The sequence below is a fragment of the Apus apus genome, chromosome 4 (genome assembly GCF_020740795.1).
Source record: "Apus apus isolate bApuApu2 chromosome 4, bApuApu2.pri.cur, whole genome shotgun sequence".
NCBI lineage: Eukaryota > Metazoa > Chordata > Aves > Apodiformes > Apodidae > Apus > Apus apus.
Window position 1 is genome coordinate 57,328,036 of NC_067285.1, and position 21,866 is coordinate 57,349,901.

At 38.2% G+C, this 21,866-nt stretch overlaps 1 protein-coding gene across 2 annotated transcripts in view; it reads left to right on the plus strand.

Annotated features, from left to right (window-relative positions):
* The window catches only part of ARHGAP10 (Rho GTPase activating protein 10), a 144,843-nt gene that overhangs the window by 90,146 nt on the left and 32,831 nt on the right, over positions 1-21,866 (plus strand). For both annotated transcript variants that reach the window (XM_051619965.1, XM_051619966.1), the window contains exons 17-19: positions 324-429; positions 1,053-1,212; positions 17,764-17,914. In XM_051619965.1, the coding sequence (XP_051475925.1) occupies positions 324-429; positions 1,053-1,212; positions 17,764-17,914 (417 nt within the window). The remainder of the gene's footprint in view (positions 1-323; positions 430-1,052; positions 1,213-17,763; positions 17,915-21,866) is intronic.

Genomic DNA, 21,866 nt, shown 5'->3' on the forward strand with positions numbered 1-21,866 from the left:
TTGCAATATCATTGTAAGCAGATGAATCCAATGCAGCAAAATAATAACTACATCTGTCAGTTTTTAAAAATAGTTGAACAAAGGCTTCCTCTTGCAGGTGGATTGAAAGATGTTTTCACAAAATAAGCAAATAAGTTGGTAATTCTAGAACAAGATTACTTGTGAAAACAAAGCGCATATGTTCACTATAGCTATGTTTGGAGATAACGTAAGGGTTGAAGCAAAGTGTGTGCAGTGTGTTTCTGTGCAGGGGTGGGAGAAGCTTCTGCAGATTTTATTTAATTTCATTTTTTGATTTACGTATTTATTTCTATGTCCCACAGAAAGTGGGAGTCCTGAATCTCGAGTCAATGCAGTTCACTTCTTGGTCCATAAACTCCCAGAAAAGAACAAAGAGATGCTGGAAATTCTGGTGAAACATCTAGCCAAGTAAGTGCTACGACCTGCATTCCTACCTTGTCAGAACTCTTGTCCTTACCTTTGCTTAACTACAAAGGTTCTTAGTTAAGTGTGGCTGGAGCTGAAGCCCATCTTGATGCTGTCATACACAATACCAAGAACCAAAAGTGCAAAAGCAGACAAGACATTTGACTCACGCTGTGTGTATTTTGGCGGGAAAGGCAGAAATCTAATCCATTAATGAAGCCATATAAGTATTTACTTTAGCAGTCCTGCCAGCGGTTGAGGGTTTGATTGAAGTGAGAAAGGGAACATTATACTTTCTTTTTGCAAATTCTGGCAAAGGGAATAGTGGAGATCTGTTAGCAAATTTAAGTTGGTTTCACACTTGCCCTGGTCCAAAGCTTAAGTGCATTTTATATATTTAAGTTTAGTAAGAGACTACTTTTGTTTTTAAATTGCTATTGGAAGAATGGCTTTTCTGTTTTCCAGCATTCAATAAGACTTTATTTGAAGAAACTTTGCACAAAACAAGCTTCTAAAACATAGATTAAGGAAATGTAATGTTTTCATTTTTAGGCTGAAGTTTCCAACAGTAATGGAAATTTTTCATAACCTATTTCCTGTTTTTCCCTTCAATTCTTTTCAAAAAGCATTTCAAAACATGCCAAGAGGAATCTAATGACTGTGGCAAATCTAGGGGTAGTATTTGGACCAACCTTAATGAGGCCACAGGAAGAAACTGTAGCAGCCATCATGGACCTGAAGTTTCAGAATATTGTCGTTGAAATCCTGATAGAAAATCACGAGAAGGTGAGCTTTGATACATCTTCCAGTTTCTGAGCCTTGTCTAAAGTGATCTGCTAGGCTTAGCGGGTAGTGTGGAGTTAAGTATAATGTTACAAATATCTTAATTCTAAAGAATATATTCTATAAACTGCACACCTTTGGCTATTTGTAAGTATTCCTGTTCATAGGTAAACTGACACTTCAGATTGTGCACTTCCTGGCAGTAGTGGGGCTCCTGTGAGTATAGTACACAGATTTTCATTGTTATATTTGCCTATATTTTTTTTTTCTGAGGAAAAGTGATATAAGACTGGGAGAGAGAAAGCCCAGGCTCAGTTTTAAGCTCTTTAAGTACTTTGACTGGAGTCAGAATTAATTGTTCTGTGTTTTCATTTTTCTCAGAGTTCACAGAGTAAAAAGAAGACTTTTTTATAGTCTGAATTTTATGGGTAAAAAACATTATGAGAGAAGCAGGTAGTAACATTTCCTTTGTTTTCAGCTGAATGTGTGTTATTTTAAGCCTTTGCACTTGAGGTTATACTGAAAATAGAAGTTGTTGCTGCTGCTGTGGCAAATGCCAGTTACTAGTGTGACTTACACGATACTGTCCAGAATATCACTGCATGTGATAGAGACTTCTTTGTTTGGATACGGCTTTGGGAGCCCTATATGTCTAAGCTGACTTGTAGAACTGGATGCTGGAGCTACTTTGCTTGTACTGGGAGGATGGGCATGCAACATCTCCCTTGTTCTTATTGTAAAAAAAGTGCTTTGGAAAAATTCCAGGATGTGCCTTTTCCTCTCTTCTTTCTTAAGCACTCCAAGCATTGAAATAGTTATTTATTTTAAAGGTTAATAGTGTTGAAATTGGCTATCTAAGCGATGTCTTATCTATTCTAAATAATATCTCTCAGGTTTGTCTGACAATGTAATTATGCTGAATGATACAGGCTGAGCAAAGCTTCTGTTGTCATAGCTATATCCACATGGTGGCCTTTTGTTGGTTTACTGGACTTAGGGTGTAATGGTGCCCTCACACACACACATTGAGCAGATACGGTATTGTTCTGTTGGAAAAATACTGTACTGCAGATGTGGCTCAAGTTCTAAGTGATAAATATTCCAAGAGTTGTAAGCCCTGCTATTAATTTTGGACCTTGTAAATGAAGGTAAACCTTGCAGTAAGCTCATTATTTTGAAGCTATTGAAGTAATAATACAAATGTAAGAAAATGAAGAGAGAGCAGAGCCAGGGTGTTTTAATAATATATGGAATCTGAGGTTGAATTCTGCTTACTCAAATCACTGGATGACCATAGATTAGCACCATGTTATTTTTATGCCAGCTCAGTCACATCTTGAAAAACTGAACATGAATTTAATGTTTGCAACATCAGTTGTTGTAGCCTTTCTTGCTCCTCTGAAAATGTAGAGAGGCAAGGAATGGAAACTACATCAAAATGATAGTACATAATTTTCCATAAGTTTGTGTTTTTATGCCTGTAATTTTTTAAGGGATTTATGTCGTTTCACTGTAATTTCTAACAGTGAACTAGCTATCAGTGCTCTGCCTGCAGCAACATCTCCCATGCTAGAGCTGCTTCCAAGATGGCAGGAAGCCCCAAGCGTGACCTTTCTGTATTTATATCAAAAGGCAATGGAGAGGTGTGTGTTAAGGCATTTAAAAAAATTTATAGTCAAATTGAATATGTTGCTTTTACAAGTGAGCCTTCTTCATTTAAGGCAGACCAAGGACCTACTTTTAGTGACAAGCCGGCTTATTGTCAGTCTAATGTTAATTTTAATATTGTTGTTTTGAATTTCTATGTGTTTCAGACTTTCTGAGAGTCTTGAGTTAGCTATTTATAGCCCTGATGAAATCCTAGGAAAAGTCACTAGCTTATGGTTAAAATACTTTCAAATATTTCATTCAGCCACTACTCTGCCTCTGCTGATTTTTAGCAGCCTCTGCTCACAGAAGCTAAGTTTGGAATTGTTTGAATAGCGGTGGATTCAAGGTGGAGGTACACTGACACAAAGGAATATGAAGCAACACTTCATGCATATATAATTTATGACTGCGAAGAGGCATTTCTTTTCATCTGTAGCAAATGAAAAACTATTGAACTTCTGAACTGTAGAAGCAATACCCATTGACACTTCTGGTTTAAATACGGTAACTTGATAGGCAAAATGGTAAAAAACTGTTACGATTCCTCAAATATTTTTAAATTCTATCAACGTTTATTATGTCTTGTGTAGACACCTTTACTGAAGGAGATCCACAATTCATTTTCAGGAGGAGACATAATTAATGGGGTTACTAGCTTTCAAATCCTGGTACAGTCATTCCACTATCATCCCTCTACTGAGTCCTAATTAGAGAATTTCTATGCAATTCATGTGTGTAAACCTGAACACGGGGATGTGGCCTGAGAAAAGGATATCATGCTTAGTGTATAAGTTTGTTTGTTTGGGTTTTTTTGTTTGGATTTGTTGTTGTTTTTTAAGCTTTGTTGATATCTACATTTATTTCCTGCTGGCTAGAAACCAGTCAGTACCACTTTGATAGCCCCCCCGGCATCAGCTTGCGACATCTTGTTTATGGCTGTGTGTGTCCTTTCAAGCCATGGCTATGAACCAAGTATAGAAGGTTGAGGAGGAGATGTTTTGCAAAGTGACAGCAATGCCAAAACTTGAATACTGGCAGTAGACTGGGCAGCCTCATGTGTTGCACAGCTGGCACTGGAATTGCACAAGGATAAAGATAGAAGGGAAAGAGAAGAGCATTGCGGAAACAATCGTTCAGCTTTTGTTCTTGTCTGTTGTGGATAAGTCTCTTCCAGGCAAAGTGTTTATCAGTGTCCAGTCAGAAGATGAGCTGTAGAAGCAGATCACTTCTTGGAAATAAAGAACAAAAACTAGACCCAAGCTGAGACAATGTTTTACCTAGGACCCTCAGAAGCGTCTTCTGTGGAAGTGAGGCCAGTCCAGAGAAAAATGGGACCTGTGAATTGTCTTGCTTGCTTCTGTAAGATGTCTGTAGGGGAAGGTCAGCCAGAAATGCTGGGCTAAGTAGGAGCATGTTCAAGTGTGAAATTAACTGACCTCTCTATAGTTTTGCCTGAAATTGCCATGTTTTGTGCTGACTGGGCTGTGTGTACCAGCACTCTTGTTTCCCTTTGCTTTGTAGGTTTTTAAGGTCAGTGTCATTTCATACTTGGCTGTCCTGTCCTGTTCTCCCTTCCATATCTGTCTGGTCTCCCTTGATTTCCATGTCCCACATCCTACCCTTCACTTAAAAAATCATCAATAAATTAATGTTTGTGTGTCATAACTGTGTTCATTTTTCTTTGAAGTTATACCTTTCCTTGGTGTTCCTTTTCTTGAGGTAACAAACTCAGGGGCTGACTGCAGCTGTGCTTGTACAATACGGGGAACTATCTTTGCCTGGCCTGTAGGTAATCCTCTGATGAACTTCGCTCCCCCAAAAAAAGGTTTTGATTTCTCTTCTCCTCCTCACACAAATGAGTTTCCAGGCGATAAATTAGTTTTTCTTCCCAAGGGTTTCATACGTTGGAAACCTTGGACCTCTGAGCTCTTCTTGTCTGTATTTCTGACTTGCGGTGAGGAAGAAGGGCAGTCCACTCCATGGCAGCGTGAAGAGCGTGCGTGTTCATCTTGCTGTTTGTTACAAAGTTTTGGCATCTCATTGGAATGAATGTCGCTATTCAGAGGGCTCATTCATTTGCCATTTAGAGAGGCCTCAGTGGTAATGTGAGCCATTTTGGTTTCTCAATTCCCTGAACATTATTTTAAGAGGGGGGAAAAAAAACCCAAGAGGATAAAAAAAGAAGTCTTAAGAAATGAAAGATGATGAGGGAGGAGGTTGGAATAAAAAAATATCAGTGGGACTGGAATATTTAAAGCAGTACATGGAGGAGAAAAGAATAGTGAGTACAAACAGCAAGGTTGCAAAAACAGAAATAAGATTAATATGACATGAAAGAAAATTAAAAGAAAAAAGAGAGAACTAGGCAAAGTCCATTATGGAGATAGGAAGCCAGAGTCAGTTGAAAGGGAATAGGTATGTTAAGAGATACTTTTTTCTATATTTCAGAAAACTTATGGGCAAAATTATCTCAAAGGCATCGATTGTGAAAAACTCAATAGGTCCTATATATAAGGCAGGTACTTTTCATTTGTTTTCTGTATTAATCTTTTTATAAAGGGCAAATGTTTTACATACTTTAGGAACACTGTATCTTTGTTTTAGCTTTGTTTTGTTCAAAACAGTTTTATAGATACATCTTATTTCGTGAAATAGAAATGTATTAATTTTTCTTACTTTAGGCGATTCTATAGTTGTTTGTTTGTGGTTTTTTTTTAAACTAAAAGGAAGACAAGAATTTAATACTACTGAACTCTTAAGCCAACATCAACTTCATGAAGGAATACTTGGAAAATCTTTAGCTTTAAAATATACTGCAGCACAAAATGCATGCAGTATTCATGAGACAGAAGAAACAGAAGCAGGTGAAGTCAGTTGTTCGTTCACGAGTATTAAGTGACAGGGCAAGGTGTGGCCTGTGTTTCTACTTAGCAATCACTGCATGTTTAAAGCAGTTCTGTTTCAGGTAAATGCTTTCAGGGTACAGTCACGTAGTGATAAGCTGAAACTATTTTTTGACAACACAGGAGATCTTCTAAAGTCCTAGTAAAAGGACATAGAAAAAATTGTAAAGAAGACTTCTATCAGCTTTCGTATTTCTTTGCCTTTGGCTGCAATGGAAGACCAAGAAGCAATATGTTGTAATTGTGGTGAGCCCCTCAGTTCAAGAAGGACAGGGAACTGCTTGAAAGGGTCCAGCGCAGAGCCACAAAAATGATTAAGGGAGTGGAACATCTCCCTTATGAAGAAACGCTGAGGGAGCTGGATCTCTTTAGCTTGGAGGAGACTGAGTGGCAACCTCATCAATGTTTACAAATATGTTAAGGGTGAGTGTCAGGAGGATGGAGCCAGGCTTTTTTTCAGTCATGTCTAGTGATGGGACAAGGGGCAATGAGTGCAAACTGGAACATGGGAGGTTCCACGTAAACATCAGAAAAACTTCTTTACTGTGAGAGTGACAGAGCACTGGAACAGGCTGCCCAGAGAGGTTGTGGAGTCTCCTTTGCTGCAGACATTCAAAACCCACCTGGACGCGTTCCTGTGTGATGCGCTCTAGGTGACCCTGCTCTGGCAGGGGTGTTGGACTAGATCATCTTTCGAGGTCCCTTCCAACCCCTAGGATTCTGTGGTTTCCTGTAATGCAGCAATTTGAAACCTCCTGAATGTTTCTCCAGTCAACAAGCATTTGACTAAAATGTGGGGCTGGGGGGAAATGACATCAAGGCATCTCCATTAGGGCAGAGTTTGCAGAGAACCATGTGACCTTTACTTCAGAAAGGTATTCAGCATGCTTAACTTTAAGCACATAACTAATCAGAAGTGTCATTGAAACAATTCCTTTACTTAATTCAAGTTAAATGCCTTAATGATTGGCTGAGTCTATAGCAGAAGGGGCAGCAGGCACAGCAAAGAAATTCATCATGGTTTCTGGTGTAAGTCATAGCAGCTCTTTTGTTCTGCTGTGGTGTGTACAAACCCTTTAAAACCTTTCTCTATCATGTGGGTAGCAGAAAGCCCTTCCATGTGAGACAAGCACAGATAGTGTGGTAAATTGACTGCAAATCTTTTTGTTTGTTTAAAATACTAGTGTTTTCTACATCTTAGTGTGATTTACGCATAGCAAGAAGACTGTGTATCAAATCTCCAGTCACGTTTGTGACTGCGGTTGATGGCATTAAAAGGAACTGAGTCTGGATCAATACCTGTATTGGCATGCTGCTAAACCACTCCAAAAGAAACAAAGCATGTACTGTGAGTAAACTTACTAGATTAGAAAAGAAAATCAAAACTAAAGTCATGTTCTCGGGGATAGAAACAGTCTGCTGAGATGCTGCGTGACAAATACATGGCATGTATAAATTGTAAGGACGCAGTCTTCTTTCCTGATTTGCCTACATTATTTCCAGTTAATTTTGGGAAACAATCCTCAACTTTGTATGAAATTTCCAAGTGACACAGATCTCATCTTCTACTGCCCACAGGCAATGTTCCCGATTAATAAAAGAAAAATGATAATAAGGGAGTGGAATTCAGTTGACTAAAATTTGCTTCAGTTGTGATGGTCAGGGTACTGTGCTTGCATGTGTGGAGGAAGAAGCAAAGGAGAAGTCCTTATGAAGAATGTTAAAATATATTTTCTTAAATGTAATTTTGTAAGTCAAAGTAAATATTCTGTGAGGTGTTGTAGGGGGCATGGAGAGCGTAAAAGTTGTTGCACTCCTGAAGATTTAAAAAAGTAAATTCTTACGTGGAAGCTGTGTGCCATAAGAATTATACTTTATTGCAGCTTTCAATGATAAGTATTGAATTTAAAAACTGTTTTTCTTTATATTGGCTAAAATGACCTGAATACCATCCTGCCTAATCATTGTTAATGGATACTAGTGCAATATATGCTGGTGGTTTTGTATGTACTCCAGAATTCTAGTAAATTTTTGCCTTTGGTAGTGTGTTTCAAACAATTTAACAGTTTTTTGAATAAGCAAGATGAGGCAGTCAAATGAAAACACTGTATTTTCAATATTTCATGTGCATACCATTTTACAGTAATTAAACACCAGTACGTCATTGCAGAGAGTGCTGGACATACAAGTGAAAAACAAGTTCTTTGCCTCTGAAGATCCTACAGTCATAAGATAAAAATGTGTCTTGAAAAACAGAGGAAAATATTGTACAAAGCAATGATATAAATCCCTGTACTGGTAGCATGGAAATCTGTGGAGAAGGAAATACTGGTTTGGTTGGTTAGCTGGAACTGTCATTTGCAAAGATCTTATTTCATTCTGATGCTTTGTATAGTGACAGTGTGGTAGCGGTAGGGGGTCAGGTTTTTATTCTCAATATGTGATGATGGTAGAGCGGTGGATGTGGTCTATCTTGATTTCAGTAAAGCATTTGACACCGTCTCCCACAGCATCCTTGTAGATAAGTTGATCAAGTATGAGTTTAATGAGCAGGCAGTGAGGTGGATCAAGAACTGGTTGAAAGGAAGAAGTCAGAGAGTTGTAGTCAATGGGGCAGAATCTAGTTGGAGGCCTGTGACTAGTGGAGTCCCTCAGGGTTCGGTACTGGGACCGGTGTTGTTCAACATTTTCATCAACGACCTGGATGAGGGTACAGAATGTATCCTCAGCAAGTTTGCTGATGACACCAGCTGGGAGGAGTGGCTGACACACCAGAAGGCTGTGCTGCCATTCAGAGAGACCTAGACAGGCTGGAGACTTGGGCGGGGAAAAACCTGATGAAGTTTAACAAGGGCAAGTGTAGAGTTTTGCATTTGGGGAAGAAAAATGTCATGCACCAGTACAGGTTGGGGGCTGACCTGCTGGAGAGCAGTGTGGGTGAAAGGGATCTGGGGGTCCTGGTAGACAGGAGGATGACCATGAGCCAGCAATGTGCCCTTGTGGCTAAGAAGGCCAATGGCATCCTGGGGTGTATTAGAAAGGGTGTGGTTAGTAGGTCAAGAGAGGTTCTCCTCCCCCTCTATTCTGCATTGGTGAGGCCGCATTTGGAGCATTGTGTCCAGTTCTGGGCCCCTCAGTTCAAGAAGGACAGGGAACTGCTTGAAAGAGTCCAGTGCAGAGCCACAAAGATGATTAAGGGAGTGAAACATCTCCCTTATGAGGAAAGGCTGAGGGAGCTGGGTCTCTTTAGTTTGGAGGAGACTGAGGGGTGACCTCATCAATGTTTACAAATACGTAAAGGGTGAGTGTCAAGAAGATGGAGTTAAGCTTTTTTCAGTGATGACCAGTGATAGGACAAGGAGTAATGGATACAAATTGGAGCATAGGAGGTTTAAGGTGAATATCAGAAATTTTTTTTTTACTGTGAGAGTGACAGAGCACTGGAACAGGCTGCCCAGAGAGGTTGTGGAGTCTCCTTCTCTGGAGACATTCAAAACCCGCCTGGACGCCTTCCTGTGTGATGCACTCTAGGTGACCCTGCTCTGGCGGGGGGGTTGGACTAGATGATCTTTCGAGGTCCCTTCCAACCCCTATGATTCTATGTAATTGTTTATATTTCTGTTAATAAATTTTATAGAAAACTAAGTGTGACATATAGATATTTATTTGTATTTGTGTGTGCATAAGAGTTTATATATGAGTATTTATTACAAATGAAGGGGAGATCATGTTCACCTTTGGTGTGTTTGGCCATGGTTGTTGCTTTTGCTAGCTCTGTACTTAGGTGCATAAGCGCTGCCTTTTATCTTCTTGGGACTTCTCACACTCTTTGCAAGAGAAAATACATGCAAACATTCTCCTGCATTGTTTTCTGTTTAGTAACTAGGAATATGTTATATTTTAGAAAGCTGGGTTATTAGATTGATTAATCTTTTGATTTTAAAGCTTTTTCTGGTTGTAATTTAAGTATTCCCTGAAACTAAACAAGATACACAGAGCTGTAGCTGTAAAAGGGAAGGGCAATCTTTTTAAAATACTCTCCTTGGTGTGAATTACAGTAGGTGAGCATAGAGGAGAAGGTGAATCTGCTGTTTCTGCTGGTGCAGTGGACAAATGTGTAGATATTTCAAGCCTGGTGCATTGTTAACTCTGTCATTTCCTTCAAAGAATAAAATGGATTGGTTGATAGCAGCGAATGGGCTGTTATCAGGAGCATTCTTCTCATGAATTGTTAAAAGGTGGAGCGAGATGTAATACAGTGGAAGCTGCAGTCATTGTATCAGGAGTGCTACTTTTAGAAAGGCTGAGTCAACAAGCTCATAATTCGCAAGCCATCAGAGGACACACGTTTTTAACCTTGGTATATTTTTTTTCTTTCACTGCTGTCCTCCAGACTGTAATGTCATGTTTTACAGGCTATGTTTAGTTTCTTCATTGAAGCTCAAATGTGAACTACATTGTTCAAAGTAGTCAGGCCAAATGAGTGGCTGTTAGTGTCATTTGTACATGCTTATGTACAGACACATCAGGTTTGTCTGAAAATTTCCTAGATTCTTCTGTCGCTCTTGTAGTTTGCAGTTTGTCCAAAACTCTTGTTCCTTTTGTATTAAGAGGAGCAGATAGCAGATATTCCAATTTAGTATGAGATCGAGACTTGCAGTGTCCACAGTTCTTTAAAAACAGTGTTTCATTTGGTTATGTGCAGTCAGGGTGCCAGGCAGGTGATCTCAGCAAATATCTTTTCAATGAAGAAAAGGCTACCTTCAATTTATTTATTTATTTGTTTACTGAGCTTTGTAGCTTGGCTCACAGCCAAGGATCTTTCCTGTTTCTTGTTTTGACTTATGCTTGGTTACTTTTCAGGCTGCATCTTCTGTTGCACTGTAACTGAATAATAGAATATGCCAGGGAACATCAGGAGCATTATTGATGCTTTCTGGTTGGTGGCCCTCTAGAGGCTTAGCTTCAGGTATTCTTCAACCCTTGATCTGTTTTTTTTGTTGTTGTTGTTTTTGAAAATAAAATGATTGTGACTATTGTATAAGAGTATTTTGTGGTTTCTAGAGGAATTCAAGAATCAAAATCCAAAGCCTCGGAAAATCTACATCCCGAGCATTCTCATAGGAGCCAGTGTGCAGCAAATGACATTTTACAATGTATATAGATACTGAAGTGCAAAAGTCAGGATAACCACTTCAAGGCAGGCACACCTGTATTGGACTGGACATGATGGTGACCTTGAGGAGCTAAGTTACTTAAGGATTCTAATTGAGTTCATAATTTTTGTTGAAGATTTTGAAAACCTTTTTAGAAAAACAATTAATATTCTTTTTAGAAATACTCATTGTTATCACATTTTGTACACTGAAGACAGATTCTGTTTAGATGTCAAGTACTTCTAGTGGATGTACTTCATATACATTCAATACATTGAATCATGTATTTGAGAACTAGGAGTAATGAATCATACGAGACCAGAAATGAAACAAGTTGATCTAATATTGTCCATAGTAAAATGCAAAAATTAAGGAACTAGATATCTAAGGATTATTTTTAAAAAATTCAATACACTAGAAATTTTATAAAATTGTTAGAATTGGTACATAAATTAGTATTGAAATAAAACTTTTGTGCTAGCTCTCCAGAAGTTACTCTTTTGTAATTTCGATTATTATTAAACTTTTAATAGCTCTAATTAGCTTCTGCAATCCCTTCAAACAGAAAAAAAAAAATCTAGAACTGTTCATCTTATGGCATGTGTTTTTTACTGTTAAAAGTGGATTGCAATTAGTAGCTGGTGGATGCAATTAGTGCCTGAGCTATGACGATGTATTTTAAGATGCTTAGTTTCACCTTGCACTTCTTGAAATGCAAGGTGAAATCTAATCTATAGTAAAATTATAATTTAACATAAAATACATAGTTTCTTTGTTTGCAGAAAATGGCTAAAAGAATGGCACTGTCTTTATTCTAAAAAGGAAGAATAGTTTAGAAAGTCTATTAGAGTAAAAGCACACTGTGAACCACTAAGACAGTTGGCTTCTTTTAAGCATTTTTGTCTCTAATATAAATTTGTATTTTTTGGTTTTGTACAGGTTGCTGGATCTAACCTGAACTAGATTTGCATTACATTGAAAAGAAGCTAAGTCAAGAAAAGTCCTTGGTGATAAGTTTTTCTTGCACTACTCATTTAGCTGCTAATTTATAATATATTATTTGATCAACATATATTCAATTGTCATGGAAAGGCAGGAAGTACCATAGCCATAAAATGCATAAGGGCCAAGCAGTATCTGTGTCCTAGGTGGATGGTGTTTTATATTGTTCAATAAACTTTAGTTGAAGTGTCCGTGTGTTTCTTTTATTTGCCAACTGCAATTCAAGTATGTATTGAAGGGAAATAACCTAAATAAAAAGTTATAGTGACGTTGTTCTTGTCTTGAGAAATACTGTCCTCTAAAAAATATTATTCTAGTAGTGGAGGCTACACCACTAACAGAATTTCAAAGAATTTAGAATAACCTGGTGTGTTCTAGCCTCCTTTGCATCGGACAGTGATTCTGGTACTGATTCTTGTTCATGTATTCAAAGGAAATAGATGCATGCTCTGTGTGGTAGGTGGTTATGATAGTGAGTGGGGGTTTTCTCTTGCAACAAAATCATGGCACAGCTTTAAGCTGTTAATGATTTTTTATAAGTTTATCGTCATTAGCTCTATAACTAAGCCTCCAGTTTTATTTCCCCTCCTTTTTCATCCCACTCTGTCCTTGCTGTTTGCCTCCCACTGATTTTTAGAGGAAATTTTAATTACCCCAGTGATACAAAGCAGACAGAGATGACCTGATGTCTGGGTCTTTTCCTAAAGTGATTCCTGGCAAATGTACTGAAATTCATTAATTAGTTCTGCTTGAGACCAGAAAGAAAAGATCATTGTTCTCTTGTAGCAGTAGAATCTAGTCTACATTTCTACATATAACTATACATCTCGTCATAAGCTTGCGGAATAGGCCAAGTTAAATCCTCTCAGCCATGAGTTTTTAAACTTCTAAAATTGGCTCTAGTAAGAGTTCAGGATCTAGAGTCCAGCACTGTTGTAGATTAAGGGAAACCTGGCAAAATACCTTGGATTTCTGCCACATGGATCTGCTGGTAAAATACCATATGATAATATGCTGAATTTGGCTCATTACTCTCAAGAAATGCTTCCGTAGACTTTGTGAGACACAGGTTTAGTAATTGGAATGGCTGTATGTAGGGATGGTCTTGGGCTTACTGCTCTAGACAGAGCTGTTATTAGTGGTGTATATCCAAGATGGTTTGTCGTTTGCACAGAGATAAACAGGTCAAACATACCAGCATTTAAATTGCTCAACAAGAGTGTTATCTTTTTTGTTGTAGCTTCTACATTGCTCGCTTGAAGACTGATCCACCACTAAAGTTAGTGTGCACTTTTAAATTCTGCTTTTATGTAAGGTCAGACCTAAACAACCGTTTAAAGCACTGGCTTGACTGGGATAGCAGTTGGATTTGTTGCTTGGTAAAATTTTGTGTGCTACATGTGTAAATCTTCTCCAGTACATAAATTGTTTCACTGAGCTTCCAAGTTTGCCCCCCAGTAGGTCAGTAGCAGGATGCCAGTGCTTTTGAGAACTAAGTTGTAGATAATTAATATTCTGTAAATTGAATGCAGTTTGGCCACAGTCTCAACAATTCTGTTACACTGGATGTGACTGAAGTCCTTAAACTATGAGGTTGGCTTAGTACGTTCTTACTGCTTCTTGAATAAGGTAATTCAATGAGTGGACTTCATTCTTGTCTTTATTACACGCATTAGTCTAAGACGTGGTAACTACTGCAATTCTTGTGAGTGATAGTGGTATATCTGATTTTTACTTGAAGGGAGGCTTTTTTTTGGAGTAGCATAGAGATCTGCTATTATATAGCATGTTCCAAACCTGTTTTTCCATGGGAGTGTTTTTATCCAATTGGATACGTGTGGTTGCCTTGTGATGCATCTAAAGCAACAGCTTACAGTGCAAGAAGATATTCTGACACTTAGCCAGGTGTGGCCCCATGCTGTTGTTCAAGTCAGTCAAAACACCAGAATGCTGGTACCATTTCAGATGCTCACATTGTGTGTGTATGATTTTGTATTCTGTCTTTTGTGCATATGAAGTGTACTTCTGACAACAGGTCACTCACAGCAGGCGTCTTTTATTAGCTGTGAAATACTCATATTTCAATGGCATTAACTAATTAACAAGGCTAGAAAGAAATCTGAATAAAACCAGAAGCTAAACAACTTTTCTCCCCAGTGAAATAAAGCATACCTCCACCCCCCAATTTTCAGGCAGGTGTTACAGTTCTTCTGTCAGAGCAGCAGACAAATAGCCAATGAGGCATGATGAAGAGTACGTGTCTATTTAAGTGAAAATAAAGCAAGAAAGAGAATCTGAATCCTGTATGTGCACTTCTTAAGGCACAGGTTGACCTTCTGCTTACTTTTCAGATGCTCACCTTTGTTAAACTGTGGTACGAGCTTTGTAGCTTTGGCCTGCAACAGAAGATGATTTCTGGTGCTTAAAAAGCAGGGCTAGTTATGGATGGGCTGTACTGGATTTTATTTTCCACTGAAAAGACAAAATGAAAGTACCAAAGTAGGGAAGAACACAAATATGAGCTGCTTGAAAGAGCAAAAGTGACCCCAAATACACTTTTTCATGCAACACAAGGGCACAGGATGTTTCCTGTTTTGTTTATATATAAAACAAAGCCTAATTATCTTTCTAGTGGTGGTTGTGTCTGTGGGGTTTTTTTTGTGTTTTTTTTTTTGAGCATCTCAGAATTCTGCAGGGAACTCATGATAATGTGGTGATTTCATTGCTGAGTCTGACAGTCCCAGTTTTCTCTGTATGGGTAACCTTTGCCTGCAGATAGTCAAGAGGCTGCGTTCTCTAGTTCATATCTGAGTACTTCTCTCAGGAATCCCTTCTCTGTGGCGATAGATACTGAGTATGAGTTCAAGGAAAGAAGAGCTATAGCCTTTAACATTGCATTAGAGGAATGTAGGAGTGAGAGATTTTGTGGGACCTTGTCATGGTCCCAGTGAGTGTGGAGAACAGGTAGTCTTGTGCTACTCAGCTGTTCAGAGGTGATCTCTGCTCCCTAGAAAGCAATATACCATTTATTTGCCTTATCCCATAAATGAAACTTCCCTAATGTTCTGTTAGAACAAGAAGTTGAGAGCAGAGTTGAGGGTAAAATAGGGCACAGGCCTGATGCCCGCCTGAGTGTCTTGTCTGTAGGAGGGGTCTGCCTGCCTGAGGCCCAGAGCTGTGACTGGGTAGCACTGGGTTGTGCTGAGCGGGAACTGATGCACAACTTTGTCTCTAAAAAATTTAAAAGTAAAGGTGATATGCTTACCCTGACAGTGAAAGAGAGGACCCCTGACTTTTATTAGGAGACAGAACTATTCTGGAGAGCTCATAACTACCTTCCACCAGTATTGCTATGAAGTTAACTGGCACGTGCTGGATTGCTACTGCTTGCGTGTGACTTTACTGCCTTCTTATTTCTCCTGTTTATTGCATCAGGTGTTTTCCTCCCATTAAAAGGAACAAGCTACCAACCATTTTTTTACCATGTAGCTACGTACAGTTAAAAATCTGCTTGGATTCATTACCTGTCTCCCAATTTTTTATCCTGTTGCCTGTCTGGCAGGGAGTACCATTGAGTAAGGATTGCTTTTGTGGTTTTCTTGTGTTTTGCTTTTGTGAATTTTCTAGTTTCTCATGCTAAGTTTTAGAAAAGTATATTGAAATATTTGTGAAAGATGAGGATATAGCACTTCAGAATTTTACTGAAACCTCTGTAGGTCACCTAAATGCATACAAGAAGGCTCAACTCTTACAAAGTACTCCTGGGGAATACTTGCTCTCACCACCATTAATTTCAGTGGAGATAAGGCTGTACAAATAAACACAGCTGTGGAATGCAACACAGTAAACAACATGCTGAAACCTCTTGGCAGAGAGTTAATTACCAGAGAGCCCAAATGCAACACTTAGTCCGTGAAAAGATGGCATGTAAAGTTTTGGTACTTTTGAATTTTTCAGAAGCAAATATTTATCCCTAAACCTGCTCAATCTAGCCTTGTATTTACACATAAGGGGGCAGTGTGGTACTGTTAGCCAAGTGCCATTTAGGTGCACATTAGATTTCCTTACTATATGTTGCATCATGTTTGAAGAAATGGCTTTAGCACTCTAAGCACAGTTAGAGCTTTGTCACTGTCTGAGCGTGCTGCTGTGTCTGTACTGGGGAGAACCAGGTTGAACCGTTTCCTTTCTTCTTTGTAAACTTTGTTTTGGAGAGTTCTTTGCACTGTTTTGGTGCTCTGTCATACTCCCTTGTTTGTAGGCATGTGAAGGAATGGAAGGCAGTTTTCTTAACACTGATATGGTAAAGTTCAGATTACATCATTTTGTTTCCCCTACAGCAATGTTCACTTATTGGGAAGGAAGGTAAATGTCCACTGGAGCTTTCTTTTGCACACCTTATATAGACTTCTGGCCTACTGCTGCCCAGTTTTGGCAGTATGATAATTCTTCCACAGTTTTCATTGAAAATGGTGTTTCTAATTATTTGCTACTAGCAGAGTCTTCCACCTGCTAGTACAAGAGTGATGATTAAGCAGCTGTAAGCCAGTGTATACAAGATTTGATGGCACGTAGAGTTTCTTATACTTCTAACACAATGTCTTGAGTGCTCGGGATGCTTATGTCATTTCTCTCACCTGTAAAGTAGCCTAGGCTGGCTTCTAGCTTCATGCTGCACCTGACATGTGCTGTAATAATAATAAAATGCTTTATCTGGCATTTCTTTATACTCTCTGCATGGAGTTTTATTTCATAAATGGCTTCTCCTTCAAAGATTCATTTCAAGTCTCCTCTATATAATATTTCATAACCAGATACGTGGTAAAGTTGTGGCATAAAAACCTACCATATAGTGTTTCATTTTACCTTGTTATATTACCATGTTGTGTTGCTGTAAGGTGCTGTACAGACACAGGGCTTTTCTTTTACAGCCTTGTTTGTGTTTGTCTTTATCTGTTCATTTGTCTTTGAGGAAATTCATATTAAGCTGATTTGTTCATGTGAATCTGCTGTGATCACTTGTAAAAGGCTGCTGTTAAATTGTACATCAGCATACTGATAGTTTTCTAGAAGCAAATTAGCATCATTAGACTGTACCCCATATCTGACAGTTAAAGTAGAAATGCTATAAGGTTCAGCAAATCTGCATTGCTGGTTAATTCAAAGAGAAAAGATGGTATTTTGTATGGAGTGGTGATATGCTAATGGTCATGACATTAAACATCAAATGATAATAAATGCCATCCTTTTTATATGCATCTTTGTGAATATAATAATTTAATATAAATGTGACTCAATATGCAATTGTTAACTGAAAAAATTCTCACATGGTATGTTACTATGGTATCTCTCACTAAAACCCCTTTACCTCAAAATATTCCCTGTCATGAGTATGGGTTTTTTAAATGAAAATGGCTGACATTATAATTATATCACAAGTTTTGAAAATTAAAATGGATGTTCTGGCAGAATTAAAGGTCCTAGCTAAAGCTATAAAGCTTTTTGTTTACTGGTTCATAAAGTTAGTATCCTCCTTTTTCCCCTTCCCCTCCATCCCAGCTGGCAAGCATAGCTGCAAATATTTTGTCTTTGGATTAACTGATTTGCAGCTTGGTTAATGTGTAGACAGTGCTCTTGCTTATTTTAATATTTTATTTATTTATTTTAAAAAGCACTCATTAAAGACCCACGGCATACTCCCAAACTTGAAGGAATGGATTTTTGGCTCCTGCCTGCTTTGAATGAAATCCAAAACAAATGTTGTTTGATAATGGTTTACAGTTGCGTTACACAGGTTGCTCTTCGTGATAAATAATTAACACCCTTTATGTTCTTGATTGCAGATTTTCAAAACCCTGCCTGATGCCACTTTCTCTGAGCCAATCTGTATGTCAGTGTCTCCTCCAAATGCCCCACCAAGGCAATCAAGAAGACAAGGACAACGTATTAAGAGGCCTCTGGCTGTTTACAATCTCTATCTTGAGCTGGATGATGGTAAGATGTTAATAATAATTTCAGTTTTTGCAGCAGATGGGCTGTGTATCCTATCTGCAGTAGGTGTTTTCATTTCATATTTCATTTGTATATGTGTGCATGCACATGCATGCTTGCTTAATTGCTTTGGAACATGTAAAGCAGCAAGGAAAGTACAGAGAAAGGAGAGTGTGACATATGTTTAGAAGTAGGACAAACTGTCTTAAATATGCTTTTCCCCTCTAAAAAAGAAGCAGCTCCTGTTTCTTTGGGGAAATCTCTTTGACCTCTACTGAAGATTACACAATCATAAGATAAATGGAAAGAGAACTAAAATTAAAGCCAATCTTTTATGAGAAGAGCTAATGCACTCTACAGTTAAATTCATGTGGATTAAAGGCTCAGGTCACCACTGCACTGGAGAATACTACTCCTTCACTTGAATCTTTAATGCCTTGATGTAACTAGCAGTAAATACTTGTAGGATTGCCTTACTGTTGAGAAGCAAAGAAAAAAATCTTGCTTTTGGTTGGAGTCTGCTGTAGCAACCTACATTAAGGCAAAGGGTGTATAACATCTTATATATTCTGACTGTTAGCCAGAAACATACTAATTTTCCTGAAATTTCATTGCTTGGGGGTACATACAGTACTGAGAAGGCAAGTCAGTGCTCATTTTGTGTTACAGATTTTCTCCACCCTATTCCCTTTCTCCCTCCTAATGTTAGTCAATTGTCTTTTCACATGAAGAATCATGGGATCAGGGCACAAAGTCCAGTTAGCAAGTGAAAATAAGCAGGAAGATCTTGGATCTCATGCAGTACTATGAAATTCACTGATGAACTGTCATTAAATCAGTGGTCAACAGTGGTTGATTTCTTAAGAGGACAAATAGCTACAACAGCTGTTAAGCAGGTTTTAGAAATAAACTCAGGACTGTTTATTGTCTCAAAGCCAGTTTTACAGTCTACAAGAAATTCAACATGTCTGCCATTGGGTTTAATTCACCAGAGATATGTAATTTCTGTGCCTTTCTGCTCTTGCATCAAATATGAAACTAAATGCCTCAACTAGAAGGTGTCTAAGGTGCATCTGCTTAAAAAGCTTAAGCTGTGTTAATTTGAATAATATGCTACTGAAAGCTAAGAAAGCTCTTGAGCTGTATCTGCAATAATAAATTTATCCTCATTTGAAAAACAAAACAAAATTGAAGCCACTCGCAGAGTTGCTTACATTTCTTTTTGAGTCTTAATCCCAGCAGGTTGCAAAAAGTACCACAACTTCTCCAATTCCATGCTGCAAGATGTGCACTGAGGACCTGACTTTGACCCTAAGACAGTAGACAGAAAGTATTTGATAGATTATTTTTACTGTAAGAGCTGAAAATACAATGTTACTGTTGAGAACTGTTATAAATGTTCAGTTTCTCCTAAATACAGTCTGTATTTCTCTCTAATTTGGGCATCTAAACAATGAGAAAAGCTGGAATTGTTAAAGGCTGTAATTGTTACATACAATGCAGAAATTTGGTACTTGTCTAGAAGTTCTACTATGGTGAGTTGCAGAATAACCTAATACATCACTATGCATCGTAAAACTGTGATGAAGCCTGAATTGCTGCAGGTGAAGACACAGCTCCAGGATGGGTGGAAATGACTTGCAGTGAGATCTGCAGATTATATTTCCCCTTGTAACTTCCAAAAATTACCCTTTCTAATTCTCCAGCCACTACAGAAGGTAGCGGCATTCTCGGACTGTTGTTGCTAGGAACTGGCTGCTGGTAGGTCCCCACTACATGCTAATGCTTATTTTGTGTTTAGCCGGATAATTGTGTCAGTGGTTGGTGCAATGGTTGTTTGGCACATTCACAGTATATGCAGTGATGCAAAACCTGGAGCCCAGCTGCATCGCTGCATTATCTGAAGAGTGACCCCATTGGATTCAGGGTGCATAATATGCACTGTGGCCTTCGGTTGCCTTGTTCTTTGGAGCCGGCGGGAGAGGAATAAAAGTGAGCCTGGGCTTACTTCCATATTTACCTAGTTTCTTGGCTAACAAATGCATGTTTTATAACTGCTCTTTGGAAGATTTTATCATGTGTGTGTTTTTAAGAGGAAATTAAACATTAAACCCCTTCCCTCCCCCCTCTTTATTCACAATGGCATGAGTTAAGCACCAGGCATAAGCCAGTGTTTTGTATTTCCTGGATATGGCAAAATTATCATAATCTTGTTTTAAGCCAAGTAGCTGATACATATTTATATGTAAATATATTGGTAGACAAATACATCTCTAAAGGTATTGTAATTATATATAAATATTTTGTGTGCCTTGAAACTAGAAATATGTTGGAGGCAATATCTCTCTGTGCTGGAAAAACTTCTTGAGTGTGTTTCTTTTAGGATTGTTATGCAAACCAGGAAATCGTTAGGAAAGCGGAAACAAGTCTTTAACTATCAGCTGCTCCAGGGAGTTAACAGGCTTCAGAATCCACTGCTTGAATTGGAAATGCGGAGTTCAGGCCAGCTTTTCTTCTTAAAAGCATGTTTGCAGTCAGGAAGCTTCTTGACTGAACGCAAAATGTGTGCAGCAACCACTCAAAGAGGGCTGTAAGTGACATAAATATTGATAGATATAATAGTTAAAGAACACGCACAAAGTGTGATACAAATCTTTAGTTTGCCCTCTAGTAATTAGCTGTACTGAGTTCTGATAGTGCATAGATTTTCCTTTTACATGGCATTTAAACCTATTTGCAAACAATTCAAATGTTGTATTTACTACTGTAAGGATCTTCATTTCCTGAAAGACAAATTTAAGCCACAGATGATACTGTCTGTTTTTCTTTCAACTTCTTTCCTCTGTGGTAAACCAGTCACTAAATTTTCACTCTGAGGTTTTTCAACATCTCATTGTCTCAAGTAGAACTAGACTTAATAGGGAACTCTGAGCTACTTTCATATGTGGCCTAAACCTGAAGTTCTTGTTTCAGCAAAATGCAGATTTATCTGAGATTTACATTAGGATCATTTTTCCAGAGTTTTCTTGCCTTCTAAAATGAATACATGGGATCTGGATTTTTTTTTTTTCTTCTTTCTTTTTCTGTAAATAGTTTTTATTCTTCCCATTCTTCTAGGGGGTGAATGAATTTTAGAGTGAATTAAGTAGCAATGCAGAAACTCCTGTGGCTTACAGTCTCAGCTATGTACAACTGATTGCATTCTGTCTCTGTCTATGCAGAGAGAGAAAGACTGCTAGATATAGCAGGGAGTTGATTATCCTGTTCTTCTGAAAATGTCATTAGGTCTTTGTTTTCCATTTGGACAGTCAATATATATCAGAAGAGAGCTCTTTTGGTTTATGTTTCTTCTAGAGGGCAATGCTACAGTTTTGTTCTCTCCCAATTCTATTTTAATTTTTATGCACTTGTTCTGTAGCAAAATAAATAGGTTTGGTTTTTTGTTTGATGTTTTTCTGTGCCAGAGACTTGGAGGTTATTAAACTATTTTGCAGGACTACTAGAGCAACATGGCAAGAAAAGTCCTGTGTAAAGTAGGCACTATAATGCAGTTCAGATAAGATGAACAAAGAGTCAGCGTGAGTTGCGTAGATCACACCTGGACACAAGAAATAGGTTTTGGCATGGCTATTTGTCCAACTACAGAACAACTTGTTTTCTAAACAAACCAAAATATGTGTCTTAAGTCACAGTGCTTGCTGATGCCTTATTCTGTTTGTGTACCCTCTGGGTGTAAAAATTTGTCATTGGCACATATGTGGATATAGCATGCTAGTATCATGTGGAGGGCTTCTTTATTTGCTTTTTTTCTCCTATTCCCCTACTCTGGAATTCAGGAGGCATTATGGGGCGTTTGTGATAGATTTCTGCTGCTGCTCTAAAGTAAATATTATATTTGTAGTGCTTTAGAAAACAGATTCTTGTGTAGAATTCTAAAAGAAATGAAAATCAGAAC